The sequence below is a fragment of the Pseudoliparis swirei genome, chromosome 16 (assembly GCF_029220125.1).
Source record: "Pseudoliparis swirei isolate HS2019 ecotype Mariana Trench chromosome 16, NWPU_hadal_v1, whole genome shotgun sequence".
In the NCBI taxonomy this organism is placed as follows: Eukaryota; Metazoa; Chordata; class Actinopteri; order Perciformes; family Liparidae; genus Pseudoliparis; species Pseudoliparis swirei.
In genome coordinates, this window is record NC_079403.1 from 14,206,964 (window position 1) to 14,233,738 (window position 26,775).

At 42.1% G+C, this 26,775-nt stretch overlaps 2 protein-coding genes across 5 annotated transcripts; both read left to right on the top strand.

The window, feature by feature from the left end:
- Positions 1–42: 42 nt before the first annotated feature.
- Positions 43–7,289, top strand: ropn1l (rhophilin associated tail protein 1-like). Of its 3 annotated transcripts, none has more exons than XM_056433629.1 (6): positions 43–689; positions 1,387–1,524; positions 2,290–2,410; positions 2,971–3,132; positions 3,734–3,909; positions 6,445–7,289. In XM_056433629.1, the coding sequence occupies exons 1-6, from the start codon at positions 556–558 to the stop codon at positions 6,554–6,556; spliced, it is 843 nt and encodes a 280-aa protein (XP_056289604.1). In that variant the 5' UTR covers positions 43–555; the 3' UTR covers positions 6,557–7,289. The 3 variants fall into 3 exon arrangements, with proteins under 3 accessions (XP_056289604.1, XP_056289605.1, XP_056289606.1); XM_056433631.1 differs by having other exon boundaries at positions 640–689; positions 1,387–1,519; XM_056433630.1 differs by having other exon boundaries at positions 614–1,519.
- Positions 7,290–9,582: 2,293 nt separating this feature from the next.
- Positions 9,583–25,068, top strand: ankrd33ba (ankyrin repeat domain 33ba). Of its 2 annotated transcripts, none has more exons than XM_056433626.1 (6): positions 9,583–11,946; positions 21,479–21,608; positions 21,891–22,031; positions 22,328–22,469; positions 22,752–22,950; positions 23,687–25,068. In XM_056433626.1, exons 1-6 carry the CDS (start codon positions 11,506–11,508, stop codon positions 24,227–24,229), a joined length of 1,596 nt encoding a protein of 531 aa, XP_056289601.1. In that variant the 5' UTR covers positions 9,583–11,505; the 3' UTR covers positions 24,230–25,068. The 2 variants fall into 2 exon arrangements, with proteins under 2 accessions (XP_056289601.1, XP_056289600.1); XM_056433625.1 differs by having other exon boundaries at positions 9,584–11,973.
- Positions 25,069–26,775: the final 1,707 nt, after the last annotated feature.

Sequence of the window (26,775 nt, forward strand, 5' to 3'; positions counted from 1 at the left end):
CGTCACCTGGTTAAGGACAGTTTTTGACTTGTATCTGACAAGATTCCTGGTTTCACCAGCTTGGACCACTTGGATGGGAATGTACACGTCAGACTTTGTAAACATTTCCAGAGCCGCTTAGATTTTTCTTGGCATTGCACTAACAATGTAAACTTATTTAACGGCTTTATAGAGTAAGTTTTAAAATTGCGTTGTGCCAATGGAAAATTTCTGATTGTCTGCTTCAGCAGCACCATTTTTACGGTTTACCAGTTGCGATCCCATACTGAGTTGATGGAGAACTGTCATTTAATTCTCCACAAAGATATTCAATAATCTTCTATTTGATCATTTATTCATCAGTAACAATTCAGCATTCACCATAAAAAGTCCAAGCTTTCCTTCTCCACGAGACATTATTTGTGTGGTATCGTGCATTTTTTGTATTATTGATGTTTGGAAGAGTAATGTTGTTTTAGTTCACAGTCATTTTAATTGTATGTCAAACACGTGTTAAAGGTGAATTGTCCTTCCATATTCTCGAACGGAAGGGGGCGGTGTTGCGCCTCGGGCCTCATGACGTCTGCACTTAAAAACGCAAGAATAACTCTGTTGCTAGGCGACGACGATGAACACTGTACACACGGGCAGCCGGCCATAGTTTTAGCCTTGTGCGTTTCTTTTTTCACACTCAATATTCAGCAGTCCAGGTAACGTTACAGTTTTCTGCAGGAACATTATATCTGTTGGCTATTTGCCAAGCTGGGGATCGTTTAGTAGAAAACTAAATACATTTAGCGTTATTGATTTAAATCGAGCGGATAAGACATATGGCGTTAACTAACAGTAATAACGCGGATGAGTGTGCTTTCCATTACAATACATCAAAACGTAGAATAGCGTTATTTGCCCGTTTCTATGGATCTACGTTAACTTGAGGCGAGCTGTTATCAGACAAACTTCCCGGTTACCGACGCGTCTGACGCGGTGTCCTGAACGTTAGCTCCGTTTCACCGGCTGTGAACGGGCCGTAAAACGCGCCACCTGTCGTGTCCACTCAGACACGTGGCGCTCGGCCCTTTACTTTCCTGCTGGGGCCGTTTCTCATTCCGTTAACGCTGCCAAAGTGACGGCGCCCACTGCGTCGTCTCCCGGCTGCTTTTATGACCCAGGCCTGAATTCATCACACGGGTCTGTTGAGGAAAAGGAGGACGTGCATACATCTGCAGCTTAAGTCGGTATCTCTGAGACACGTGACCTTCACGGTCTTTACCTCCATGACATGTGCATACTAATAGTTTGGTAATTGTCACTGCCTATAGTTTGAAGTGGCTGGCGAGTTGCCACTTTTCATTTGTTTCATCGATCTGCTCATTGGACTTTTTATTGCAATGTGTTATGTTGCAGCCATGCCTCTTCCAGACACAATGTTCTGTGCCCAGCAAATCAACATCCCCACCCAGCTGCCAGACATCCTGAAGAACTTCTCCAAGGCAGCCATCCGTACACAGCCCACGGATCTGCTGCTGTGGTCTGCAGCGTAAGGTGGAATCTGTGGTTGTTTGGTACAGGGTTGGACATGCATGTGATTATGTTTTATTTCAATCTTAATATCGTCAACAAGATCATAAACGGTGTCACTGAAACTGCAGGCCCCTTTCACGTGTGCATCTCTCATCTTTGGCCTGACTGGCTGTCACTGAGTCCTCCAGTGGTAACACATCTGACTTTCTCCAACTAAAAGAAAAAGCACATGAGAAGTGCTGGGTGGAATTTAAATATAAAAAGTCTGTTGTTGGTTGTTTTTTTGTATCCCTGAGGACAGTCGTATTATTTTATTCGCCAATGTAGCTTGGCAGTGTTTACAGCAAAAGGCAGTGAAGTGAGCCATATGGTGAAAGAAAAACAATTGAAATGTGTCCTGGGTTACAAGATGTTTCTCTGCTATTAGAATAACACCAGGCTGTGTCGCTTCTCAGAGATAGTGAAAGTCAGGCTGCCTCTGAATTCACTGCAAAACTATTATTTAGAATTTTTTAAACTGAGGTGAGCTGAGCGAGTTTGCCCTTTTGCACAAGAGGAATATCAGGACGTGTCTGACAAAGAACTGATCCATGGCCACTTTTTAACTAATAATCCTCATGAGAGCTCGTTCTAATGCCAACACGTTCATCATTTTCATAGTGGGCTTCTATCACTTTATTGGATTAGCATGGGGAGATGAGTGACAAGCAGGGTACAGCTAAGCACAGTGTTTTAGTAAATATATATATATATTTATATATTTAAAATGTTTGTGTCCCCTACCAGATACTTCAGAGCGCTGTTTAAAGGAGAGTGTCTGCCTGTCAAGGATAGGCTGGAGACGAATGCCACACATAAGACCGACACTGGGCTGACTCCTGGTCTCCTCAAGACTCTCCACAAACAGGTGCTTTCTCTTCAGCAGGGCCACACCCTAAATAAGTGATCACGTGACCTTTTGCTTAATACTGTCGTTATTGGATGAAAAAAAGATATATTCCAGCGTCTCTATCCCAGTATTATTAGTATAACAGAGTTATTGTTGTTGTGTTGGGTAATTTTATTCAGTCAATCAAATACAATACAATATTATTCTATATAATATACAAAAACAGACTGAAAAGGTATAGGTAGAAGCAAAACATGCTTATATATTCCTATCCTAAATTAATATAAAATAAAGATTATTCATTCATAAAAAAAAGAAAAGTCTTCTAACTTCATGGCCCCAGATCTACCATGAATACTACACGGTATTGTGGACATTATAGTAACACTCAGACATGTATCTTATAAATATACCAGCTTGGAGTGGTAATAAACATATCCTTACCATAATTACATACATGAATTTACTTCTACAAATAATTCTGAATAATAGCACATATCTGGTAAACTAGCTAACCGATGTGTGTGTTCTCATCTACCCCCCACCCCCACACACACCCCATCCTCCTGCCATCTTAGCTGTCCGCCAGTGAACCATGCAGCAAGGAGGAAGTGCAGATGAAATGGAAGGGTCTGTGTCTCCCCATGGATCAGCTGGAGGCCCTGCTGTCGCTGGGCAGTTTTGGCTCAGCCATCGACTGGATGGAGTTCTTTGCCCTGGGCTGCAGTGCTCTGGGAGGGGTAAGATGTTATATCAGGCCAGATATAAACGCTAACACCACTTTATACCACTTCCCTTGAGCCGTAAAACCTACTGTGAGGCCAAGCACAGCTGGAGACCCTGAGCGAGTCGTTTCTAGTGTTCATCTCACAGTCCGGTCTTGTCGTGTTTAGCCTAGATCCAGACAGCTGTGATCCAGACTTCAAGGTCCATCAAGAAGCCCAGACTCCAGAGATGAATCCATCTCTGACTACTTGAATCTTTGCAATGCCAATTCAAGCCAATGGTTTTGTTTCAAAGCAGCAGATCGAGCATTAAAGAGAAGAACTTTGGAGATGACGATGCAGCTCAGCGTTACCAACGTCATGTGCTCAGTGGGACTGTTGAACTCTTTTTCCACATGAGGGCAGTCATGTTCCACATTGATTTATGTGTGTAACCTTCCACAGTCACTATGTCTGGATGCATAACAGTTAAAGTTAAGTTGTATGTAAGTGTATTTGCAGTGTGTGCTTGTGTTATCACGTGATCGTCCTCGAAGGCTGAGGGTACCTTTTAATATTTTGTGTCCGTGTCTTTCTTTGAGAAAATCCTATTGTCTGCTTTCTCTGTGTTTCTCAGACCCTCCTGAGTTCCCTTAAGTTTGCGTGTGAAATCCTGACAGAGGACGAGGAGGGCGGTGCTGCGAGGATCCCGTTCAGCACCTTTGTCAAACTCTACACCTACCTGTCTCACCTGGAAGGGGACACGACGCAGTATTGCATCGATAACTTCCTAAGCAGCCTGCAGGCACAAGTGTAGGTGGTGTGTGTGTGTGTGTGTGGGGGTGGGTGGGGGGTGGATGTGTGTGTAAGTAAAGGGCGTGTATGTGTTTGTGTGTAAGCGGTGGTTAATGCTGATTCATATTTAACCAATAGAGGTGCTTCCATCTCTTTTTCTCAAACTGCTCATTTTAATCAGTTCTCCAGTCTAATCTCATGCTGTCTATGAAGACGGGCAGTCCGATGATAGATATGATGATAGATATGATGATAGATATGATATGATAGTATTAACTCAGAGACTACATTATTTTTTCAGGCTCCCGTGACCTCAATAACTCCAGTGTTATTTGTACAAGCAAGAGTAACCTTTCCAGTTTTTTTTAATCACTTGATATAGCTAACAAGTCTCCAAGAGTCTGACCAGGGCAACATGTCAGCACACACGCTCAGAGCTGATTATTGAGTGTCACACATCCCCACACTGAAAGTGAACACGTCAGACATGTGCAATTAATTCAGAGGAATTCTCCATTTCAAAACTACACAATGTTTATTAATAAGCGACACATACGAAGAAAAGAAAATCCAGGAAATACATTCCAGACTAGTTTTAGCATACGGTATGCTGCCAACATGTTTTCTGCAGTGATTATTTTGGACTCGCCCAACATTTGGGGCCAGTAAGCGTTGGTCGGCTCAGACGCGCAGACAGTTTGAGGGCTAAGCCAGATCCCTTGGCCTCAGCCGATGCTGTGAGATTGTAACATTCACTGAGAATCCTTCTGCTGCAGAGCCGAGCTGACAGACTGGTTTCTCTGCCCGACAGCAACAAGCAGAGCGGCATGATTCAGATATCCAACTTCTACATCGGCAGGAAGTGAGGAGAGAAGAGACGGAAAGCAGCGCACGACAGGAAGGAAGTGATAGGAAACCACAAAATAACAGCGTTCGATGAATAAACAGGGCGAGCTAATGCTCCTTCAAGCACAGCTGTTGTTTCATTACCTAGAAATTGACCCCATTAATTGTTGGCGTCAGACACGGGAGACTATTTTTCGTCATTGTCCTATTTTGAGTCAGGTTGGAATCTTTTAATGGGCAGCAAGAGAGCCACGAGGCTGCCTCCCACCAACTGTCAGGTGGAGTGTTGCGGAGGCTGTTTTTTCCTCACGTCTGGGTTAGCCAAAGTGAATTCATCACAAACAATCGGCCGGTAGCCTCGCTGCATTTGGCTTCTCTGCTGGCGCATTAATTTCACACAGCAGATGAAACCGAGGTCAGGTGTTGAGATGAGCTCTGAGGGCACGGGATGAGCGTGGTGTTCAGCTTGTGTTAAAGAGCTCAAACCCACGGTGTTTACCGGGTTTTGGAGATGGACACGTTCAAGTGCACCCAGGTTTCTTACACGAGTCAGAGGCGCACACAGGAGTTTGGACTTTTTTTATTAATATTTAGACGGATGGCTTTTTGTGATTCTTTTTGACAAACGATACAATCACTTATCTCGACATAGCATACTATAATTTTTTGGGATGCTATAACTTTTAAAAAGTAGATGAGAAAAAGAAAAGAAAGTAATATGTCGTAACTCGTAAGGCTTTATGACTTTTTCGACATACCATTAATATTACTTTCTTTTTTTCTTTCTTCGACATACTGTGACTTTGCTATCAATTCTTTCGACATGATATTCTATGATTTATTTGGATTTATTTGGACTCGTGTGACCTTTTCTGAATTTATTTTAAGTCAAAATAAGTATACTGTAATTTTGACATGATACTATTACTTTAATATTACTATCTTCAGACTTTTTTCAATTCTTACAACTTTTTAATGATTTTTTTTCAAAATACTATACGACGCCTTTTGATAACATACTATGACTATACTATATCTTTATGACATGTTTCGACAAACTTTACTCTAGTAGGATTTTTCTTCTTTGTGACATTTCTTTGACATACTATATTAGGACTTTTGGATATGACTTTTTCGTGACACTTTCATGGTAGTGAACGGGCTTTTGTACGGCCCACTACACTAAACCTTGTTCTGATACTTCAATGGAATACAATACTATTAGTTTTTGCGGACTTTTAAATTACATACTACTTTCATTTCTATGGTCATACAGCACAGCTCCACAACTGTATGCTCCATTGTTTTAACTTTAACTTCTGAATCATGATGTCATTACAAAGATGTCTGTGGCTTATTAATTTCTGCTCCAGGGTGGACATTGTTGAACAACCCTTACTCTTTCCTCAAGTGTTGCTCATTTCATCACATCTCCAGAGACATGACGAATGCAGCAGAGCAGTGTGAAAGAGACAGAAGAAGAGGGAGTGGACACGAAGGCTCCATTTGAGCATTCCTCTCTTTATAGCTGTTGTGTAACAGATTTCAGAGTAAGGATTCGGGAAAACATGATTCATGCTGTATCCTGAAGTTGCAGAACACGGATACTATCTTAGTCAGTTCTACTGCTATATGCAGGACAGCTGTACTCTCTGTTGTTGTTTATGAGGATTGTCCATAGATATCTAACAACATACTTTGTTTCAGGGATCTCCAACATGGGATGATTAAACCTCTGGACTTCATCCATTGGGAGGATATGGACTCAACTCCTTCTAATCTTATAAAATGTGCCATAGAAACATCAAGAACCGATTAAGAACAATGAAAGACAGAAATGACCAAGCATTATGTTTAACAAAGAAAGATGAACCGAATCCTAAAAGATCTTTGTGGTGAGTGCAGCCTGTGTAAGTCGGTGTGGCTAAAAAAGAGATTCAGCTGGAGGTCCTGCCACGACGCCGCCTCTGATGTCACTGATGTGCTAACAGAGCCTGGACGCCACGCCACTGACATCACCACACTGTCATCAAGGGCTGTTTTAGAGCGTAGACATGGGGTTTACAACTCACTATTATCTCCTAGCTGGGGTGGGATGAGCCAGCAGAAACCTCCAGGACTGCTATTACAGGAACTGGTAAACACCCTCAAACATTATTCCCCTTCAGCCCAATTATGTTCTTCATGGAACCGTGATCTCACAATACCCACTGTGACACACATTGGCAGATGTAAAATAAATTAGTGAGATCTGGACTGCTTTTGAAAAGTCACTTTGTATTTCAAGAGAGAAGTTGCAAGAGTTTCACTCTGTGTGTGTATGTGTGTGATAGGGGTCTCATTTGCTTCACAGTGGATTTGTTTCTGTTGTGTTCTTTAGTGTTTATAATACTGGTTTCCATAAAGGGTCTAACAGCATTTGTGGAATATGCTAACAATACATGAAGTTGATTTGTCCAGGCTGTGTTTGGGAGTTGTTCTTACACACATGAACACACATCACAAAAATGATCGAATTAAGGGTCATGCCTGATTAAAATGAGTAAATTACCCCTCGTAGACTATTACATTTCTTCAACTGGAAGCCAGCCTTTCTCTGTCCTTGATTTACGTGTGCCCGCAGTTTATGTGTTATGTGTCCTGGCGTCATTAACTGATTAACAGTGAGAAGTGTTTTTATCCAAGCTATTGACAATCACTACATTAGGCCTTTACTATGAAGTGGAAAACATGTTCAGCCAAATCTTAAATGCAAGCATTCCCAACGTTGGTCACACGCTCAGTTTATCATCACACGCCTACACAAAGCTAAACAGTTGGGTCCTTGTGTCAGGAGGAGACTCACAGGAGATCTTTGTGTGCTACTCCTGCTTCAGGTATGAGACCGGTTTGTGTTGGGCTGTTTTGGCTGCTTGTGGTCTTTTGGGGTATAAATAAACAACTGAGTGGGGAAAGGACAGCAGGAGCTTTCCTAAACCGCCCTCGCAGGCAAAAATGTAATTAGCTCATTAGGTGCATGTGGGATGCCGGCGTGTCGGAGCTATGCTCAGAAAGAGCATGTTGGAGAATTTTATTTAGGATCAACAAAGGCCCTTTGAATAAAGAGGCGTTCACAGAGCAGTCACTTCTCAGTAAAAATGAACATTTCATTGCTAATTATGTGGACATCCATTCTGTGCTGATGACCAAAGATGTATTTAAAACCACGACTCTGAAGACTCTGCTCAGTGAGCAGAGTCTTCCCCCGCGCCTCAGTGTTGGAGTAACCTGTGCATGTGAGCGTCTCAATGGGGAACCCGGTGGCTGTGTTGCTATGTTGGTCCTGATGACTTATTAAAAATAATACTGTTGGCCCAAATGGCACATATTTGATCAAATAGCATGCAACAAAGAGAGGTACAATCATACTAAAGTATTACTGGCCCATTGAATCTCCCACAAAAATGCGCTTAGGTTTTGGGTAAAAAAAATTAAATACCTGACAGCTTTGGAGTTCTTGTGTAGTCCCAAAAAAAAAAACCTTGCATATGTAATGGTTTGGGAGCCCAGTATCGACCAGGACACACACACACACACACATTGAGCTAATGGAAGTGATGGGACATTACTCTACAATAATGATATATGTTGCTGTGCAGCAGCAAGTAAGAGATAGTTGGAATCTGGAATCACGTCTTTGAATCAGCAGGCGTCTGCCCCCATGAAGTTTACTTGAATAAAGCACAGATGTCCCATCAGCTGTGCCGCTGAAACTGGCCTCAGACCTAAATTTAACCTCTGAAAGATCTCATGCTGTGAAAGAGTTCTCATCCTGTATTAACCAACAGCCTTCTTAAATAATTAATTATTTCCTTTCATTTTGCCAGAGATAAATGTGGCCGACTAGCCCCACTTAGAGTATTGAATAAACACCGTGAGCACGAGTGTCTTATTTGAAATCTGATGAATTTCTGCAATGTAATGGACTTGAGTTATTCATTTGTATCTCGTTAAACACTAGTCTATCACCGAGCAATATTTTCCAACTTACATTTTTAAAGGCAGCATATTGTGTCTTTATTGCAGCTTCGTCCTCCTGCTTGATTGACTGAGTGGCCCTGGAACACACAACTCTGATGCCTAATACATTATTAATGGTTGGTTGTTATTTTAGATATGTGGATTCAACTATAATTGTATTTTGTGGTTTACTTGAGTTGTGTTTTGTTACACTGAGAGGGTTTTCTATCACATTGTGTCCACCCATTTTACATTTATGAGTATAGACTAAGTATTAGTAGAGATAAAATATAAATATTTGTGGTGAACAAAAAGAAAATGTGTTCTTATTAACTGTTTTTCAATGCAAATACTGATGCGGGCATACTGAAGACAGGACTCCGAATCACACACTTGACTATAGAGCGTATTCACGTGACGTCAGCATCTCAATCGCGCCATCTTGGGGTCCACTTATTAAATGTCGGAAGAAGTTGACCTATCGTGTCCGCTGTTTGATTATGCGAGAGCCCAGCAACCTCATGTCCTTCAGAATATGATGGTCATTTCTAAAGAAGAGCGGCATAAAAAAAGCAAAACAATGCCGTGCAAAGGTTGTTGTGGTCACGTGACTGAATACGCTCTATACAAGACTCAGTGGATGAGTGAAAAAGTGGAGTCTGGCTCAACACATCGAAAATGGTGACAACAACCAGTTCACCAGCAACCGTTCACACACAATTTAACTGAAGATCGAGAGTATTTATTTATCAATCCCTTCTCTGGTGATTGTGTTGGATGCTGGACCAGACAATACTATATTTCACAGATATACAGTAGGCTACATCTCTGGAGGTGCTAACACTGACTGTCCCCCGCACAGCAAGAGACTGATACCATAGAGATGGAGGAGTCACAAGAGAGCAGAGCTCTCAGTGGGGGGTAGATGAAGGTATAATAATAATGCGTACACACAGGGACTGTTATGCACTCGGTTTTTCCACAGCAGGTGGTGTCAGCAAACTGATGTTATTAATTATTGGGAGGAAAAGGGGATGTCTCTGTAAATCAGTCTGTTGCCTGTCAGCAGAATATTTAGGAACTGCAGACTTCACACACACACCTCTGCCACACAGACTGTCTGCCATCCAATGACATGGATTTATAATAATCTCTCCTTATTTGATTTTTAACCTTTCTGTGGATAGTGACAACAACCAGATATATAAACGATACCTTGGGCAACAACAACAAATGATGTAGAGGTCAAACAGAGGTCAAATGTTAGCCGTGCTACTGTAAACCTCTTATAGCTTCACCATGGGACATGAATTTTAATAACAAGGTCACCTCAGTGACAGGAGAACCACAACACCAGCATATCCAATATAGAATATGATGCTCCTAGTGCATCAGTATTAACATGATATCTCATTTCAGTGACATTAATTGCTCAATTACTTTGGAATTATCATTTTTTAGTACACCATAGACACCATACCAATGCTTGCTCTTGTTCCTTATACCTGGGTTACTGTTGGGCCAATTCAATCAGTAGTTTTGGATCTGGTCACATTTTTTTAAAGAAAAGATATCTATTGAGTCTCCATGGTTGCTTATTTGTATACACACTGGATGAAAAATATTTATTTTCCTGCAAAGTAACATGATTTTTCCATGAGAGGTAGCTGGTAATGCACACAAGATAAACTCTATCCATAGTTCAGCGCAAAGTAATAACGCCTATAGTCTCCATTATCTCAACTGGCCAGTGACCAATAAAAAGAGAGAGAGACAGAGAGAGAGAGGGGTGGTTGAACAGAATCATTGAGGCTGTTGGTAAAATAAATAATCTCAGTCCTACAAAAAAATGTGCCATATTCATTTTCATAATTTGTGTCTCTTAATTGTAACATAATCTGCCTTCTGAGCCGGAAAAGTTAGGACCCATAGTTTAGCTGCTAAAGTGATGACTTAGATATTCATATGCCTCATCATAGGTGCTTTAATACTGTTTGTGTTGTAGTTTTATTTATGAATCAGATGTAGAGTACCATATTTTCATACACACTGGGATTTTTCTCTAAAAGGGTTTTCTTTTTCAGAAACTACAAACACTTACAGTAAGGTGCAGAAGAGACGCAGAAACAAAACCATTTTCAAAATCATAAATATAATGTAAATAATAGATAAATGGGGAGAAGTCACACATCCTAAAGATATTCTAAGAATATTAATGTTTCACTGTGCGGTTGCATTCAGCAGAGAGATTAGAATTAATCTAGAGAGAGAGAGAGAGAGAGAGAGAGAAATATCCCAGTCCCATCTAATCGGATTATGCGACTATAGGTTAACATGCGGGCTCCCTCCGCCCTACATGGGACGGCCGTGTGCACAGCACTTTTACTCTCTGCTGTCGCTCCACTTTTTTCTCTCTCTCGAATAACTGGAACTACATCTCAACGCTTTTTCCTTTAGGGGTCCCACGAAAGAAGAGTTCACTTCGCGCGGCGTCCAGGTCTCACATATGCGTGATGTCAAGAAAATGACAAATGGCAACTGCACGCGCAACATGCTGAACTACAAGGCGTACAGCGTACCACGGGTCAAGGAGTTGGTGTACTTTAGGATCCCAGAGGCCATATAAGTTACTTTTTTAAATTTGTTTTAGGGCAAGTTACGGTAAGTTTGGTTCCGCTCTTGTCTGGAGAGACGAGCAGTCCCATGCCCGCGCCCCGCGTGCCAGGCTGCACTCTGCCCCGAGGACAGTGCCCGAGGCTCGGGGGTTAGATGGTGCTGATCACGGACGACAGGGATGGAGGAGGCGTCTCGTCGGTCCGGGTTAAACAGCTCCATCAGCAGCACAAAGCCGGGGGAAACGCCACCAAAGTTGGGGGAAGCGTCACCCAGGTCCACCCGACTATCGTCGAGAAGCCGCGGTCCAACTCTGACGACGAGCACTATCTGGGCTCGTGTGAGGAGGAAGAGGAGGAGGACGACGCTGGGGAGGAAGACGACGATGAATTCGAAGAAGTTGACTTTGAGGACTTGGAGGACTGTCGGAGTATCGCGTCGGACGACTCCTTCTACCCGCCGGATGACGTGTTCGCGGACTCGGAGCGCACCCCTTCTCCGGAAAGCCCGCGGCCGCTGTCCTTTTTCCAGGCGTGCTGCTCCAACAACGCCGCTATCGTCCGGATAATGATGCGACATGGCGTGAAGGAGGAGGAGGTGACGGAGAAGGATAGGAATAACAGGGTATGGCACACATAGCCTACTACTAGGATCACTAGGAGGACGCGAACGTCACACAAGTAGCGCGCTTTAGCCACTGCGATGGGCTTCTTTTAATCCGCGTTATCAATAAACAGAAGGAAGGGCATTATTGAAGTTTTTAGTCCAGTAAAGTTCGCTGAATTGTTTGGTTTTTGGTTACATAACTTATTGACAAGTTCTGCAGAACGTATATGATTAGTAAATTGTATTTCTCATGCAGGGGCACTACATCTGTTTTGTCTATGAGGATCAAACTTCAGCGCGTCTCCGTTAAGACAGCCTCCATCCCCTTCCTCAAACTTACGTTCCTTAAGTTTTAGTCAACTTCAGTCAAAGAGCCTCAGATTCATCAAGTAAGCCCTATAGGTGGCTGCAGTGTCTTAGGCATGCTGATATCCCATTCTGGCCTGTCTCACTAACAACATATGTTAGGATGTATCCCATTTGCAACCATTAACTAACAATCGTAAGCATGAATCAGGCAGATATGATCAAACATCCCCTATGGCACTTCAACAGATGTGGGTTGAGTAGACTGTTTGTTAACAGGTTGCCAGCCTGCCAGGTGCCACATTTAAAATTGTCCACGTTTTATTTTATTTTGCTCGGGTTCTGTTCATGTTCACAAGCTCACACCTTGACCCTGAACCATTTCATACCCAACTGGTACTTCCTGACAGATCTTTGCATGTGTGTGTTGAGCGACCTGCAGTTTTGCAAGAGGGAGCAACCTCAAGCTCTATAAAACAGTCTCATGGTCAGCGGAACACACAATCCTCTGTGTGTGAGAGAGAGAGAGAGAGAGAGTGTGTGTGTGTTTGTGTGTGTGTGTGTGTGTGTGTGTGTAGGGGGGGGTGTCATGCAGGCCCATTCATATGTGTATGAGCATGCATCTGCATGTCTTACTCTGGATTTGGATTCCATTTGGAAGTCCGTTTGATAAAATATTGTTACCTTGACGGCCGAAGATGCATTTAAAAACTCAATAAGAAAGTAGCGGTGCCTGTTGAATGATTTAGCAAACATTGATATCAATAGCAATGTGCAACCGTTTATGTACAACTTTGATCCGTTGACTTTAAATTATAAATACTAATTAATATTTTTCACGAAAGGCAATTTATCAAAAGAGTTAACTGCTTATTGGAAAATGATTGGACATCTTGCTGTGCACTCAAAGCATGTAACCCTTATGAGTATCGCTTCTCTCCTCCATATACTGCAGCCCAGGGCAGAGAGGTGGATCCATACTAATGGAACGCCAGACTAGTTTTCATTTATCTGGACATTTTGCAAATAGTAATTGAATTATCTGGCAATAGGCAATATGCTGAGTTGAAAAATGCCTTTTTCAGCACTTTGTTTTATACCTACACATGTGGAAGATAACTGTAGTTTCTTATATTGATAACTAAAGAGCTCCAGCAGAGAAGTTTGGCGTGCAACAGGAAGTAGTGCTTCTTATTCAATGACTTTGTCTTTTGAAAATGTCCCCACTCATCTGTGTATTCTTATTACTGACCTATAGACAATCACTCACCATCTCGCCCTCTCCTTTGTCCTCTGCATGTGTGTAATAACCGATGAAGTCATGGGAAGGAAGAGTAGTTATGACCTCATTGGAACATAAAGATTTATTTTTTCTTGTATCACATGCAAGATATATGGGGATTCATATTGGTTGGCACGCTAACAATGCTCAGCTATAGCGTGTGTGTGTTTTGTGTGTGTGTAGCAGTGAGGACCAGTTATGTGTTTGCGTACATACCCAGGATGTCCGCTAGCGCATTAACCATTTGCTTTGGGATGCCCCGTGACCTCAGGGAGGTGCACAAACACAGACACAATGCAGTTTAGGCAACCCCCTCCATGAGAGACACGTGTTGCTTTGAATCTGTTAAGCCCATCAGTGTCTATGTGTTCAACATCCTGACACAGATGTCAACATCCTAACACAGCAGACAATGGGATTTGAAGACAGAGAGGGGCGGTACATCCCAGACTTGAATTTGACCAAATACAGAATGTACACTTTTTCTCCTTTCCCTCATGAGTAGTTCATGGGGGATATTTTGGAGAACTAAAAAGGCTCTTGAGATGCATAAAAGGTTGTACATTTGCCTGGTCCAGACACATTATTGATTCAACAGGGATGTCAGAGGTCAGGGTCAGCTGCAGAATGTCTCATCAACATGTTTTATTCATTACCGGTAACAACAAATGTTTTTTACTATTTTTGTGACATATTTTGACATATACTAGTATGACTTTATTATAAAATCTTGATACATACTACATTACTGATTACTTTGAACCATTTCTTATGTGGCATACAATACAATTACTTTTTAGGACATTTTAAAACACTATATTATGACTTTTAAATAGTTATTTTTATGTCATAGTGACTGTTAATGACATTTTTACTACACCATGACTTCTTATGACATTTACATAGTATAACTAGAATGGGCACTCGGTAGAGCGCATACCTTCGCATATCACAAGATTGGGCATTGAATTATGAACATTTTGGCATTAGTTGCATGCCAATTGGCCAAAAATGTATCGTGCTATGGTAAAAAAAGAGTTTGACCTTTCCATGACCTTGACCTTGACCTTTGACCCGATTGATCCCAAAATCTAATCAAATGGTCCCCGGATAATAACCAATCATCCCACCAAATTTCATGCGATTCAAGAACATTTGGACCTTTCCATGACCTTTGACCCGATCGATCCCAAAATCTAGTCAACTGGTCCCCGGATAATAAACAATCATCCCACCAAATTTCATGCGATTCGGTTCAATACTTTTTGAGTTCTGCGAAAGATTTTGACCTGTTCATGACCTTTGACCTTTGACCCGATCGATCCCAAAATCTAATCAACTGGTCCCCGGATAATAAACAATCATCCCACCAAATTTAATGCGATTCGGTTCAATACTTTTTGAGTTCTGCGAAAGATTTTGACCTGTTCATGACCTTTGACCTTTGACCCAATCGATCCCAAAATCTAATCAACTGGTCCCCGGATAATAAACAATCATCCCACCAAATTTCATGCGATTCGGTTCAATACTTTTTGAGTTTTGCGAATAACACGCATACAAATAAATAAATAAATAAATAAATACACGGCGATCAAAACATAACCTTCCGGCATTTTCAATGCGAAGGTAATAAACGATGACATTTGAATCATTTTTTTTTTATGTCATACTACAATTTCTTTTTTATGCATATTTTCTGTAAAAGCAGATCCTGGAGAAATTTTCATTGTTCAAATCTAATATTATCACATCGCACACCTATATATTATTATATGACAATTAATGGCACACTATGCTGTGACTCAATCCACATTTTTTTGGCATACTTTATTATGATTTTCTATGACATTGTCTTTGAATTACTTCAAGTATTACATTCACTGTCTGCTGCATCGTAAAATAAGTACATTTTTGAAGAGATGTGGGTAACATAAGATTTAAGATGTGTGTGTTTTGATATCACATCACTAACAGTAACGGTGGAACAGTTTTCGCAACAAAGCATTCGCAAAAGTCTGTTTGGCCCTTCGGTTTATAACCAACACATAATGAAACCACATTAAGTGGTCATGAAAAGTTATGCGAACATCACCAATTTGACAAAATGACTGCATCAAGGCAACGATCAAGACCTGCGGACAAGGGGTCAGACAGCCTCAAGCTACATTTAGCAAAACATGAACCTGTGAGTCATAACATAAATAACAAAGATAACAAATGTTTCAAAGGAATGCAAAGTCAAGTTGATAATGTAACCTATCGATCTACATTAGGCACTATAACCCTACACTTTTTGTAAATGCTCCATGGTAACTTGAGAATAAGTTAGAAATCTTATGAGAAGGCATAAAGTATATATATTTATTTTATTACATCTTTTTTTTAACCATTTTTTCTCAATCCAGCCTTTGACATAGTTCCCGCTGCCAAGCTTTTGTGGTGAAACTTGGTTAACTGTAATCATGATCACAATATAATGAACCATAAACAAACAGTGTCCGTCCTCTGCACCCTCAGACAACTGAGAAACTGCCCATGTTTCAACTAACGCAGCCTAAAGCCAAATATAGCAAGGAACTTAATGACGAGCCATTATGTGCGGAATAAGTTTGTGTGTTTAATTTTTATCGTGGATGAGTACGGGACAGTAATTATATGCCGTCAGTGTCATAATCACGATATTCTATTCTCAGTGTTGTGACTTTGATAACGGATGTATTGGATGAAATTTCCACAAACCGTTGGCATTGTGTTTTAAAAAGTAAAAGATGAATGCGATCCAGTAAACATCAGGATTATAGGTTCATATATACGTATATTAATGTATCAATATCATCATGCACCTCTGACGTTGTTTGGGGCAGTGTGAGTTGTCATGATCACATGAATACTCAATAAATACGTAACCGCGGACACACACACACACGCACACACACACACACATACACACACAATTTCAATCAATTTAAATGAGGCCACCCTGCTTGACTGTTATTATCCCCTCTCTCTCTCTCTCTCTCACATACTCCCCCTGTAGAACACAATCAAAGGGGGGGGGATAGAGAGAGAGAGATAGAGAGAGAGTTGGCTCTGCAGATGGTAGTAAGCATGATGCTGCTAGCAAATACAGATGAGTGGAAAAATCAAAGCGACAGTCATACACATTAGATTTGAGCCATGCGAACACAGTTAACAGGGAGGCTATTGACAGAAACAGGCCCAGTAGGTCTGTGTAACTGCTTCTGGGGTGTGTGATTGAGGGCGGTCTTGAGTGTATTTGCCCGTGTGTGTGTGTGTGTGTGCATGTCCTTGCACACAAGGATGGACTGTAAAATACCAAAGAGTGCAGCGTGTTATACTTGGTTTATGCCGGCTGCAGAGAGACCGCTTGTCTGCCCCGTAGATGAGTTGCTAAATGTGGCTTTGAGGAGTAACCAAGAAGGAAGGCGGATTAGTTTATTGAAGAAGTCCCATTGGCAGACCCACAAGGGAAGCAGACTCCTGGTTGCTCTAGCATGGAGGGCTAATTGTTGACATTATTAAACAGGTTTCTGCTCAGCTGTGGATCCTTGTTGTGTCGGTGTTTATGATAAAGCTTTCATGAAATGGAATTAGCCAATTTAAATGTTCTTATTGGACTAATAATGAAAAGGACATAGCTAATATTGGATTAGTTACATACATTTTAAAACCTACACTAAGCAAAACATTTCAAATTGATCATTGATTACAAACTACTTACATTATACAAAAAGTGAATTATTACAGATCTTCTCAAAAGTCAATAAATATTACCATGCGTTTCTAAAGATGCTACGATGCTATTGCAAACATGTAATTTGGTCACGCTTTACATGATTTGATGAAGAAGCAATTAATAAAATAGTTGAGCTCGGAATAGTTAGTTAGTTAGTTAAGCCTTTGTATTCCTCTCGGAACATAGGCCATTGATGAATTGTTTCCACCCTCGTCTGTCCTGAGCCATCCTCTCCAGCTGTTTCCACGTCAGCCCCTTCTTCTTGAATTCCTGCTCTGTGCTCCTTCTCCAGCTCAGAATACCTGTAGGTATTGTGTCTATGAGGAACTTTAAGGCTCTCATTGGGTATCGTGTCATACTCACTGGACTCAATTATTACACTCACATCTACTGTAGATGCACAGTTACGTCCGTCTCCCTCCCCTCTCTGTGTCGCTGACTGATACGGCTAAGCCTTTCTATTCCAAGCTCTGGATATTCCCCAGATTACTTTGTGTGTGTGTGTGTGTGTGTGTGTGTGTGTGTGTGTGTCTATATGAGCCAATAATTAGTTGACCAGGATGTGTGTGTCAGTCTTCAGACAGCATCACAACCCACTGGCCTATATTCTTACGTTTTTGTTAAATTCAACTAAAATGTATATTGTATTTATGACATTGGTTTGTTATGATATATGTGCTTATTTTATAAAAATTGGCTGCAGCAAAAAATACATTTTACTTTTAAACTCACCAGAAAGATGAACATGTTGAATGTCTTGAAGAGACAGACGTCTTAAACAGCTCATGTTTAGAAAGCTGTGTGAACAAATAATGCTTTCTATCCACATTTATCGCCCATATGAATGCAGAAAAAATAAGGAAATTTCTACCTACATGTATTAGATTAGAGTAATATTAATTGCTACCTACATGTATTAGATTAGAGTAATATTAATTTATACCTACATGTATTAGATTAGAGGCATTTTTCTTCAGAGGAGTGTGTTTCAGTGTTAGTGTAAGTATACAATATCACTCAACACCACAGGCCATTTGGGCTTCAAATGTAACATATGCTACTTTATACTTAACTTTACAAGCTATTGTATCAGAAAATGTGAAGAAGGGAAGTTTTGGGGGTGAAAATAAACTAAATGTATTAGAGCAGCTACAATCCAGTGTAATGGGACAGAGGAGATTACAGTCAGGGAGGGCATATGTCTACATCCATCAGAATAAAGTAATGAAAGCTTTAAAATTGCCATAGTGTGCATCTTCATTTGGCCTACATACAAAAGACATAATCCTCTCCAAAACCACCAGTGAGGATTTTGATCTCTGTCGTAATCAAAGGCTCACTTTAAACTTTTCACAATCTCGCCGTGCACACACACTCATCCGTCCCTGGAAGTGCCTCTCTAGATTGTTTCAGGCTTGTCGAGTTCCCTGGAAGCGGTGTTATTTGAATCCCTTTTAGCCTCACATTTAGTCATTGAGGGGGTAATATTGTGGAGCACATGATTGCCTTTTCTCGAACCACGTGCTTCTCTTCAATTGGATGGTGTGTGTGCATTTAGCTTGTGCTTTTCTCTCGAGATCTTTCTGTCTTCAACATTGCCAGCAGCTTCTGGTTAAGCACCTCAGAGCACAATATATGTAACAAATATGACAGATAGGGGTGTGTTGAGCAGAACACTAGAGCCTTGGAGTAAAGGGTAGAGCTAAAAGAAGGTTAACGCAGTTTAATGTGTGATTGTGTGTGTTTGGGAAAAAGGTTCATAGAGAGAAATAGGACATCGCCAAACGACTGAGATTGTCCCCGGCATGCTGCTGAAGTACAGCAGAGCACGGCAGGAGGCTTGCCAAGAATGCATTTGTGTGTATGTGAGAGAATAAGAGAGAGAGAGAGAGAGACATAGACAAGGTCAACTTGTGTGTGTCTAACCAGATAAAACAATGTGGAGCTGTGCCAGTGTAAGGGAACTTCTTCCAGACAATCCGTCAGTTCCTCCGCTGCATGGCCTCTCTCCACCTCGCCTCTCACTACAGCACCGATGTGGCTCCATCCCCAGCCGGCTGCAGCCCGGCTTGTTTCAGCCAGAGGTTAAAATTAAGTTGTTTTTACAAGTAAAAAAACATTTACTGTACATATACTGCATAGCCTATACTGCAGACTAATCCCTGTCTGAAACAGGTTCATGCAAATAAAGGCGGGGAGAGGGAATGTTACAAAATAATGATGTAGACTTTTTGCTTGTGGTATTTATATTTTGACTTTGATGAGTATGTGTAAATGAACGTTTTACTTCATCCTATTGCACACCTTGTCACTGTGTGTGTGTGTGTGTGTGTGTGTGTGTGTGTGTGTGTGTGTGTGTGTGTGTGTGTGTGTGTGTGTGTGTGTGTGTGTGTGTGTAGTAGTTGGTATATATATGTGGGGTGGGGGGGTTGGCACCAATTTTGTACGTTGCCTTCAGGTCCTCTCTGTACTAATCTTCAATTTCTTATTATATTTATTCATTTCAGGGAGATATAATTTTTGATCACATCCAAACAGAGTTTGATAGAATAATTTGGGTGAGTAACACGGTGTGCTCGTGCCAAGAGGTGCAAGGCATCAAGTAGGTCTTCCGAGGGCTGTTATGAAGGGAACATCATGTCCCAGAAGAAGGCTCACGAATCAACTCTGCTCAAGGAATATCAAATGTGGAAAAGATTTTACACTTACCAAAACATTATAATACCTCACACTTTCCAGCAAAGTTTGAATTGACTTCCAAAGTCTGATTAATAACCCTTCATGGCAAAGGTGATAGATATACTTCCTTTTTTAGTCACCGGGCCTGAGCTGTCACACTTTCACCATGCCATATTCATCTACGCTATCTACAGTATGACATACCCTGATGACACACGCAGGGTCGATTTTTACCTTTCAGTTGAGCAAAGTTCATTAAAAATATAAGTTACTTTCTTTAATTAGGATCTCATAGTATTCACCATTTATTTCCAAAGGCTTAGAAACTGTTTTATCTTATTGAAGGTACATGTGAGCTTTATGCATTTGATGGAACAAAACAGAAGACATCTGGGGTGACAAAGATAACAACGTGTCCCAGTCACATTCATTCTCAGCTCATTAATCCTATAATTTCCTGTTATTTGTGAATTGGTGTATTCTGAAAGCTCAGCATTTATCCACCTGTGATCTGAATGAATGTGAAAGACATCTCCTTCTAATAGAAATATTTCATGTATATTTGTATAAACAAACTGTGTACATGATATGTCAATTGAGCACTCTGTGTTCCAAAAGGCAGCGTGCAGCTCCCCCCTCCATCTCTCCTCTGGTGGTGACCTTGTTTGTTTTGGCCGGTGAAGTGTGCACCACCGGAAAGTACCCAACTTTTCTAGGAGTTTTCCAGAACTCCCGAAGACTCACAGTCACAGACTAACATCTATACACACGTCCACACACATAAAGGGTTCTTATTCCGGCGGGAACGCACAACAACACAAGACAGCTTGTTTTTCCACTTAATTCAAAACGGTTTAGTTCTCAAATTAAAAGACAACAAATGTCACACTTTTTAAAGATATTCATTCGTAAAGATGCCCAGAGGTGTCCTGGTCTTGTGGGTTTCTACCAAGCAGCGAAGTGAAGCCAATGCAGAAGTGCCTTAAACGTGCATTCTTTCTCATGACCATCAGGGGGTGACTTCTCTGGTTACAAAGAGAAGTCTCATTATAGAAGTCGAAGAGAAAATGACCCTACTTCATACTTGATTTATTACCTCAGTAAATATTTAAAATATGACTTCATGGTCTCAATCTCTAGTTTCAAGTCTTCCACCATACAGACCAAATGATGTTCACCATCTAAAGCGGGGCTACCTTGTGATTGGCAGGTTGCCGCCACGCCATTGTTTGGTCTGGGATGTGTCCGTGTATTCGTCATAGATCTCAGACACTTTCACAGTGTTTTTTTAGTTCATGAAAGTTAATTGCAACATTTTGGTTGCTTAAAGATGTCCCCCATGTGGTGTCCCAAACACAGCTAAATAGGAAGGAGAACAACCAGGCAGAGGGCTTGGTCTTTGCAGATACAGACACTTTTAGATTCAGTTCATACATCATTTCAGAAAGTGTTGCATATTATACCTTTAACTCCCCTCCTGTCACCTTCTGTCTCAGATAGGGCTGCTGGTTGCATGTTACCAAGGTTTTGTGGACGTCGTCATAGCGCTGTCTCAGTGTCCGCATCTGGACGTCAACTGGCAGGACAGCGAGGGAAACACAGCACTCATCACAGCTGCTCAAGCAGGTAACACACACACACACACACACAGCAGTATATGAGTGAAATACACACAGGCTCTGACACGCTGGTTCAGAGCACTGTTGTACATATGCATTTACAGATGCATGTTTTTGAAGCAGAAGTGATGAGTGTGTTGTGTGAAGCAAGGACCAGCGTATGGATGTGGATCTCGCTTGTCCAAAATATGAGCGTGAATGCCTGAGCAGCTCTCATCCAAGCCAACGTTGTGACTGCAGACTGTGTTATGACTTACGGTAGCAACCGTCCGTCCCTCTGATCTTCCAGGCCACATAACAATCACCAACTATCTGCTGAACTACTACTCCGGGTTGGACATCGAGAGGAGGAACTGCCACGGCTTCACCGCTCTGATGAAAGCTGCCATCCAGGGCAGGGTGGAATGTGTGCGCTCGCTCATGATGGCAGGTGAAGAGAAATGTGTCTGATTACTCTTTAGCAATCAGAAAGGAGGATATGTGTCGATGTCATACACTAGCCTGTCATACATCTTTGTGATTTGTTGCAATCATGACGGTTGTATGATGGTGGTGTGTATGAGTTGTCGAGCACGCCGAGACAGATGGAAGCATTTGGAAACAAACTTTAATTTCATGTATGTATGCTCTCCTCTTCTAATCTTTGAACCCATATCCTTGTATTTAACCTTTTGCTTTATCCTTTCTTTGACACATTTAACTTTCTTTTTCTTCGGTCGCCACCAGGAGCTGCCCTGAATGCCAGGGACCCCGGCCGCCACTTCACTGCCAGGGAGTGGGCCTTCTTTACGGGCCGTTATGAAACTGCCTGGGTGATGACGCGTCTGCAGGAACGGCCCTGCCCGCACCAGTTCTGTGATACATACAGGTAAACTCACAGCTCACATTGTTTCTCTGTATGCTTGTCTGTATCGGACAATATCATAAACCCAAGAAAGAATAATGATGTGTAAGATATAAGGCAAGTGGCCAAAGTGGCAGGAGAAACTGCATGGGAATACAATACATGCATACAATACTATACCTGCATCCAACAACTCAAAAGTAGCCTTGAGGTTGAGAGAGAGTATATGACTTACTTTATGATTGTGAAAGGAGTAAACCCTACCTGCTGCTGGGCAGGGGATTTATATCCAATGTGTTCTCCCAGTCTAGAGTGGCCCCCACTGGCATCACTGGCGGCCAAAGCCCAGGAGCCCCGTGGCTGTCTGAAGCGTCTGTCTGACACAGTGCGGAACATCTTCAACATTTCGAATGTCACCGACCCGGAGGACCAAGGGGTTATCGACCACATGGTTTCTATAACAACTGCCATGCGGAGCCCGGTCATCGCTGTGGCATGCCATGCAGTGAGTAATTAGCCTCTAGATCATGTTTACTCTTCAATTTCCAGGTATTCATTAATCAGCATTGAAAAGTATCCCACCAGATCCATCAACCCCAACCCAATTCCCGCCTCACACCAACTAAGCATTTTGCAAATGTAAGCTGAGATAAGGATACGCAGGTGACTAGTGTTTGTGATAAAGAGTGTTTTTAAAGCTACTCTCCTCTGCATTATTCCAGTGTTTGTAAATACTCTGCATAGTTGGAGATAGCAGAGCTCACTTATCTTCAGATGGAAGCAAACATTCTTGTGGAAATCACCTTCCACTGATATGTGTGGTTTCTTTTGGTATCAATATGCAAATGACTTCTCTTTTTGTTCTTACCAAGTAGTATAATAAAGTAGTACTATCGCTGCTGTTTCAAAGAATCAATGTGCAAATGAAGGAAGGATAACACTGTGGTAATGATGCTATTAAAGGATAAATCTGGCGCTAATTTATCTTTGCTCTAATCAACATATTCTCTGCTTTTTCGTGGGATTTGCTCCTAATAATTAAAGGATATAATTAACGGCAGCCTGATCAGATAAGCAGGTTATTCATGCAAGATTACCAGAACTGCAATCGTGCAAACAAAAGAGAAGCTGAGCATTGCATTTTGTTTAATAAAAGAATTAAAAATCCACACTTATCACTATTGCTACGAATACTGATATTATAACGAGTAATACCAATCAGACTGTTGGTTTTGCTTCAGCTGTGTCCAGACAGCCTCCCAAGTGTGGGTAAACGGCGTTATGCAGTCCCTGAGATCATCCGCCAGCAGCGTGCCAAGGAGCTCCGCTCCGTCAACCCCGACAGGGTGGACAGCCACCTCAAACTCTTCCAGAACTCCCGGGTCACTCTGGTGGCCAAGAACACAGCGGACCGCCGGGCCAGCCTTCAGCCCCAGAGCCTGCTGCCTGGACACAGGAGCTCCAGCCTGAGCACGGTGGCTTATAACGAGGCCCTGGAGCTGCGGAGAACCAGCCTGCTGCCCATGCACATGGTGCTGAGGAGGAGCAGCGTCAGGCCGGGGTTCAGCATTCCCAAAATGAGGGTCTCCAAGGCCCCCAAGCCCACTTATGAACCAGAGAAGATACGGAGGAAGAGCAGCTGCAAAGATGGAGGGGTGCAGCTGTTGCAACTACCAAAGTGGCGGTACAAGGAGCTAAAAGAAGAAAGGAGGAAAGCGGAGGAGGCCGAGAGGAGGAGGCTGGAGATAGTAACCAAGAGACACCTGGCTGGGAAAAGGAAATAATATTGCCTCAGAAGATTCTTCAAAAGACTATTACCTTTTAGAGATTTGGCTATTTTTCTACAAGTTCTGAACAACCAGATGAGTTCCTAAAAGAGGACCAAAGACTGAAGGCTGCAAGGGGGGATGCAGGTTGGCCTCTTTTAAATGTCTGCCGCGGCTTTGACAGCATTAAATGCACAATGTTCATCGTCCTTTATGATGTCAATCAGGGGTTTTGATACTTGAAATGTTTTTAATTAACTTATTTTTCATATTTATTGTGTTTTGATGGATGGCCTAGTCTATATTCTATTGCGTGTTCTAACAGTGAGTTCAACTGTTTTGGAGCAGAGGACATTTATTCACCCAAAGTCTCTCAAACTGTAACTACAGCAGAAGTGTGTTCATCTTTTATTAAAGGTGTTATGGGATGTCTTTGAATTATTCAGTGGAGAATACCAATAGGTGTATCATATTGAATGAGAAAGCTGAACATAAGCTTATATAAATAATAATAATAATAATGGCATTTGACAGCAATATTTTAGATGCTTTTCGTTCTGCTTTATAATGACCCTTCCATGAATGTATTTATTTACATATACATTTTATATTTGAGATTTTCATGCATGATGAGAAACCTTTTATTTTTTAATAAGAGCTATGTTTTCTAGTCTTAATGATCCAGACCAAGACTGAAATGTGAAGCACTCATGTGAGGTGACACTTAACTCTCAATGTTGACATTGCAAAACCTCCTTCATTGCACTGAATGCAACTCTAAAATTTGAATTTGGTGTGTACACGGTATGGATGGCGTGAACAAAATAAACACTTCTCCTAACGATGGATGCCATTGAGCCAAATGTTGATGTTTTATTGCAGTTATCATTTGAAATGCCTCCACTATGTTCTGTTGGGAAGTTAAGAACAAAATGATGGGATTTTCATCAAATATATTAGCAATACGGGCACGTGTTTAATCTATTAGCAATTGCAGAAGCGTTTGCCACGGCCAACGTGACAGTAAGTAGAATTTGAGTGATAATACCAAATTGATGGACCCTCTGAGTAAAACAGTCAACCTGTTATAGAGCAAGAGGTCAGCTCCCTGTTTCAACATTAGAACATTAAAAATAATGGCTGAGTTTAAAACGCACAGAGCCGTGGAGAGAGCAGTGATATTGTCAGGATTTTTAAGAGCACCATTTCAAGGCCCTAACTCCTCATGGCTATTGCAGCCTATGTGTCATCCACAAGTGTGTTTCTAATATTACATTACATTACATGTCATTTAGCAGACGCTTTTATCCAAAGCGACTTACAATAAGTGCATTTCAACCTAGAGTACAAACTAAGAACAACAAGAATACAGGAAGTAACATTTCCTCAACATAGTCGAACTACAAAAGTACCATAAGTAAGTGCTATCTAAGTGCCACTGAAGTGCTAATCTGTGTTTTAATCCAGATATAGTCGGAAAAGGTGTGTTTTCAGTCTCCGACGGAAGATGTAGAGACTTTCTGCTGTCCTGATGTCAGTGGGGAGCTCGTTCCACCACTGAGGAGCCAGGACAGCAAACAGTCTGGATTTCGAGTGATTAGCTCGAGGTGCAGTAGTCACAAGTCGATTGGCTGTTGCCGAGCGGAGCGAACGTGCCGGGTGTACGGTGTGACCATATCCCGGATGTAGACGGGCCCGATCCGTCAGAGCACGGTACGCCAGGACCAGTGTTTTGAAGCGGATGCGAGCAGCCACCCGTAACCAGTGGAGAGAGCGGAGGAGCGGAGTGGTGTGGGTGAATTTCGGGAGGCTGAAGACCAGTCGAGCTGCTGCATTCTGGATGAGCTGCAGGGGTCGGATGGCCTTAGCAGGTAGACCAGCCAGGAGGGAGTTGCAGTAGTCGAGGCGTGAAATGACCAGAGCCTGGATCAGAACCTGCGCCGCCTTCTGAGTAAGAAGAGGCCGTATTCTCCTGATGTTGTGCAGCATGTACCTACAGGAACGCGTCGTCGCAGCGATGTTGGCCGTCAGGGAGAGTTGACTGTCTAGTGTCACCCCGAGGTTCCTGGCAGTCAGGGTAGGGGCCAACACAGAGCTGTTGAAGGTGATAGTCAGGTCGTGGGTGGGGGAGCCTTTCCCTGGAAGGAATAGTAGCTCGGTCTTGTCAGGGTTGATCTTCAGGTGGTGAGCAGACATCCACTGAGAGATGTCAGTCAGACAGGCAGAGATTCGTGCCGCCACCTGTGTTTCGGACGGTGGAAACGAGAAGATCAGTTGGGTGTCATCAGCATAGCTATGGTAGGAGAAGCCATGCGAACGAATGACAGAGCCGAGAGAATTTGTGTACAGAGAGAAGAGGAGGGACCCAGGACGGAGCCTTGAGGCACCCCAGTAGTGAGAGGACAAGGATCAGACACAGATCCTCTCCAAGCTATCCCGTAGGTGCGGTCTTTAAGGTAGGAAGAGAAAAGAGCGAGTGCAGTGCCTGAGATCCCCAGGTCCTGAAGAGAAGAGATCAGGATCTGGTGGTTCACGGTGTCAAATGCTGCAGAAAGGTCGAGAAG

What these genes read in the sequence shown, in the direction of transcription:
- ropn1l (XM_056433629.1), top strand. Translation starts at nt 556, where the DNA reads ATGACGTCTGCACTTAAAAACGCAAGAATAACTCTGTTGCTAGGCGAC. An exon ending in GCTGTGGTCTGCAGCGTAAG is followed by an intron (nt 1,525 to 2,289) that starts GTGGAATCTGTG and finishes GTCCCCTACCAG; the next exon opens with ATACTTCAGAGCGCTGTTTA. An exon ending in TCAAGACTCTCCACAAACAG is followed by an intron (nt 2,411 to 2,970) that starts GTGCTTTCTCTT and finishes CTGCCATCTTAG; the next exon opens with CTGTCCGCCAGTGAACCATG.
- ankrd33ba (XM_056433625.1), top strand. Translation starts at nt 11,506, where the DNA reads ATGGTGCTGATCACGGACGACAGGGATGGAGGAGGCGTCTCGTCGGTC. An exon ending in CATCACAGCTGCTCAAGCAG is followed by an intron (nt 21,609 to 21,890) that starts GTAACACACACA and finishes CTGATCTTCCAG; the next exon opens with GCCACATAACAATCACCAAC. An exon ending in CAGTTCTGTGATACATACAG is followed by an intron (nt 22,470 to 22,751) that starts GTAAACTCACAG and finishes GTGTTCTCCCAG; the next exon opens with TCTAGAGTGGCCCCCACTGG.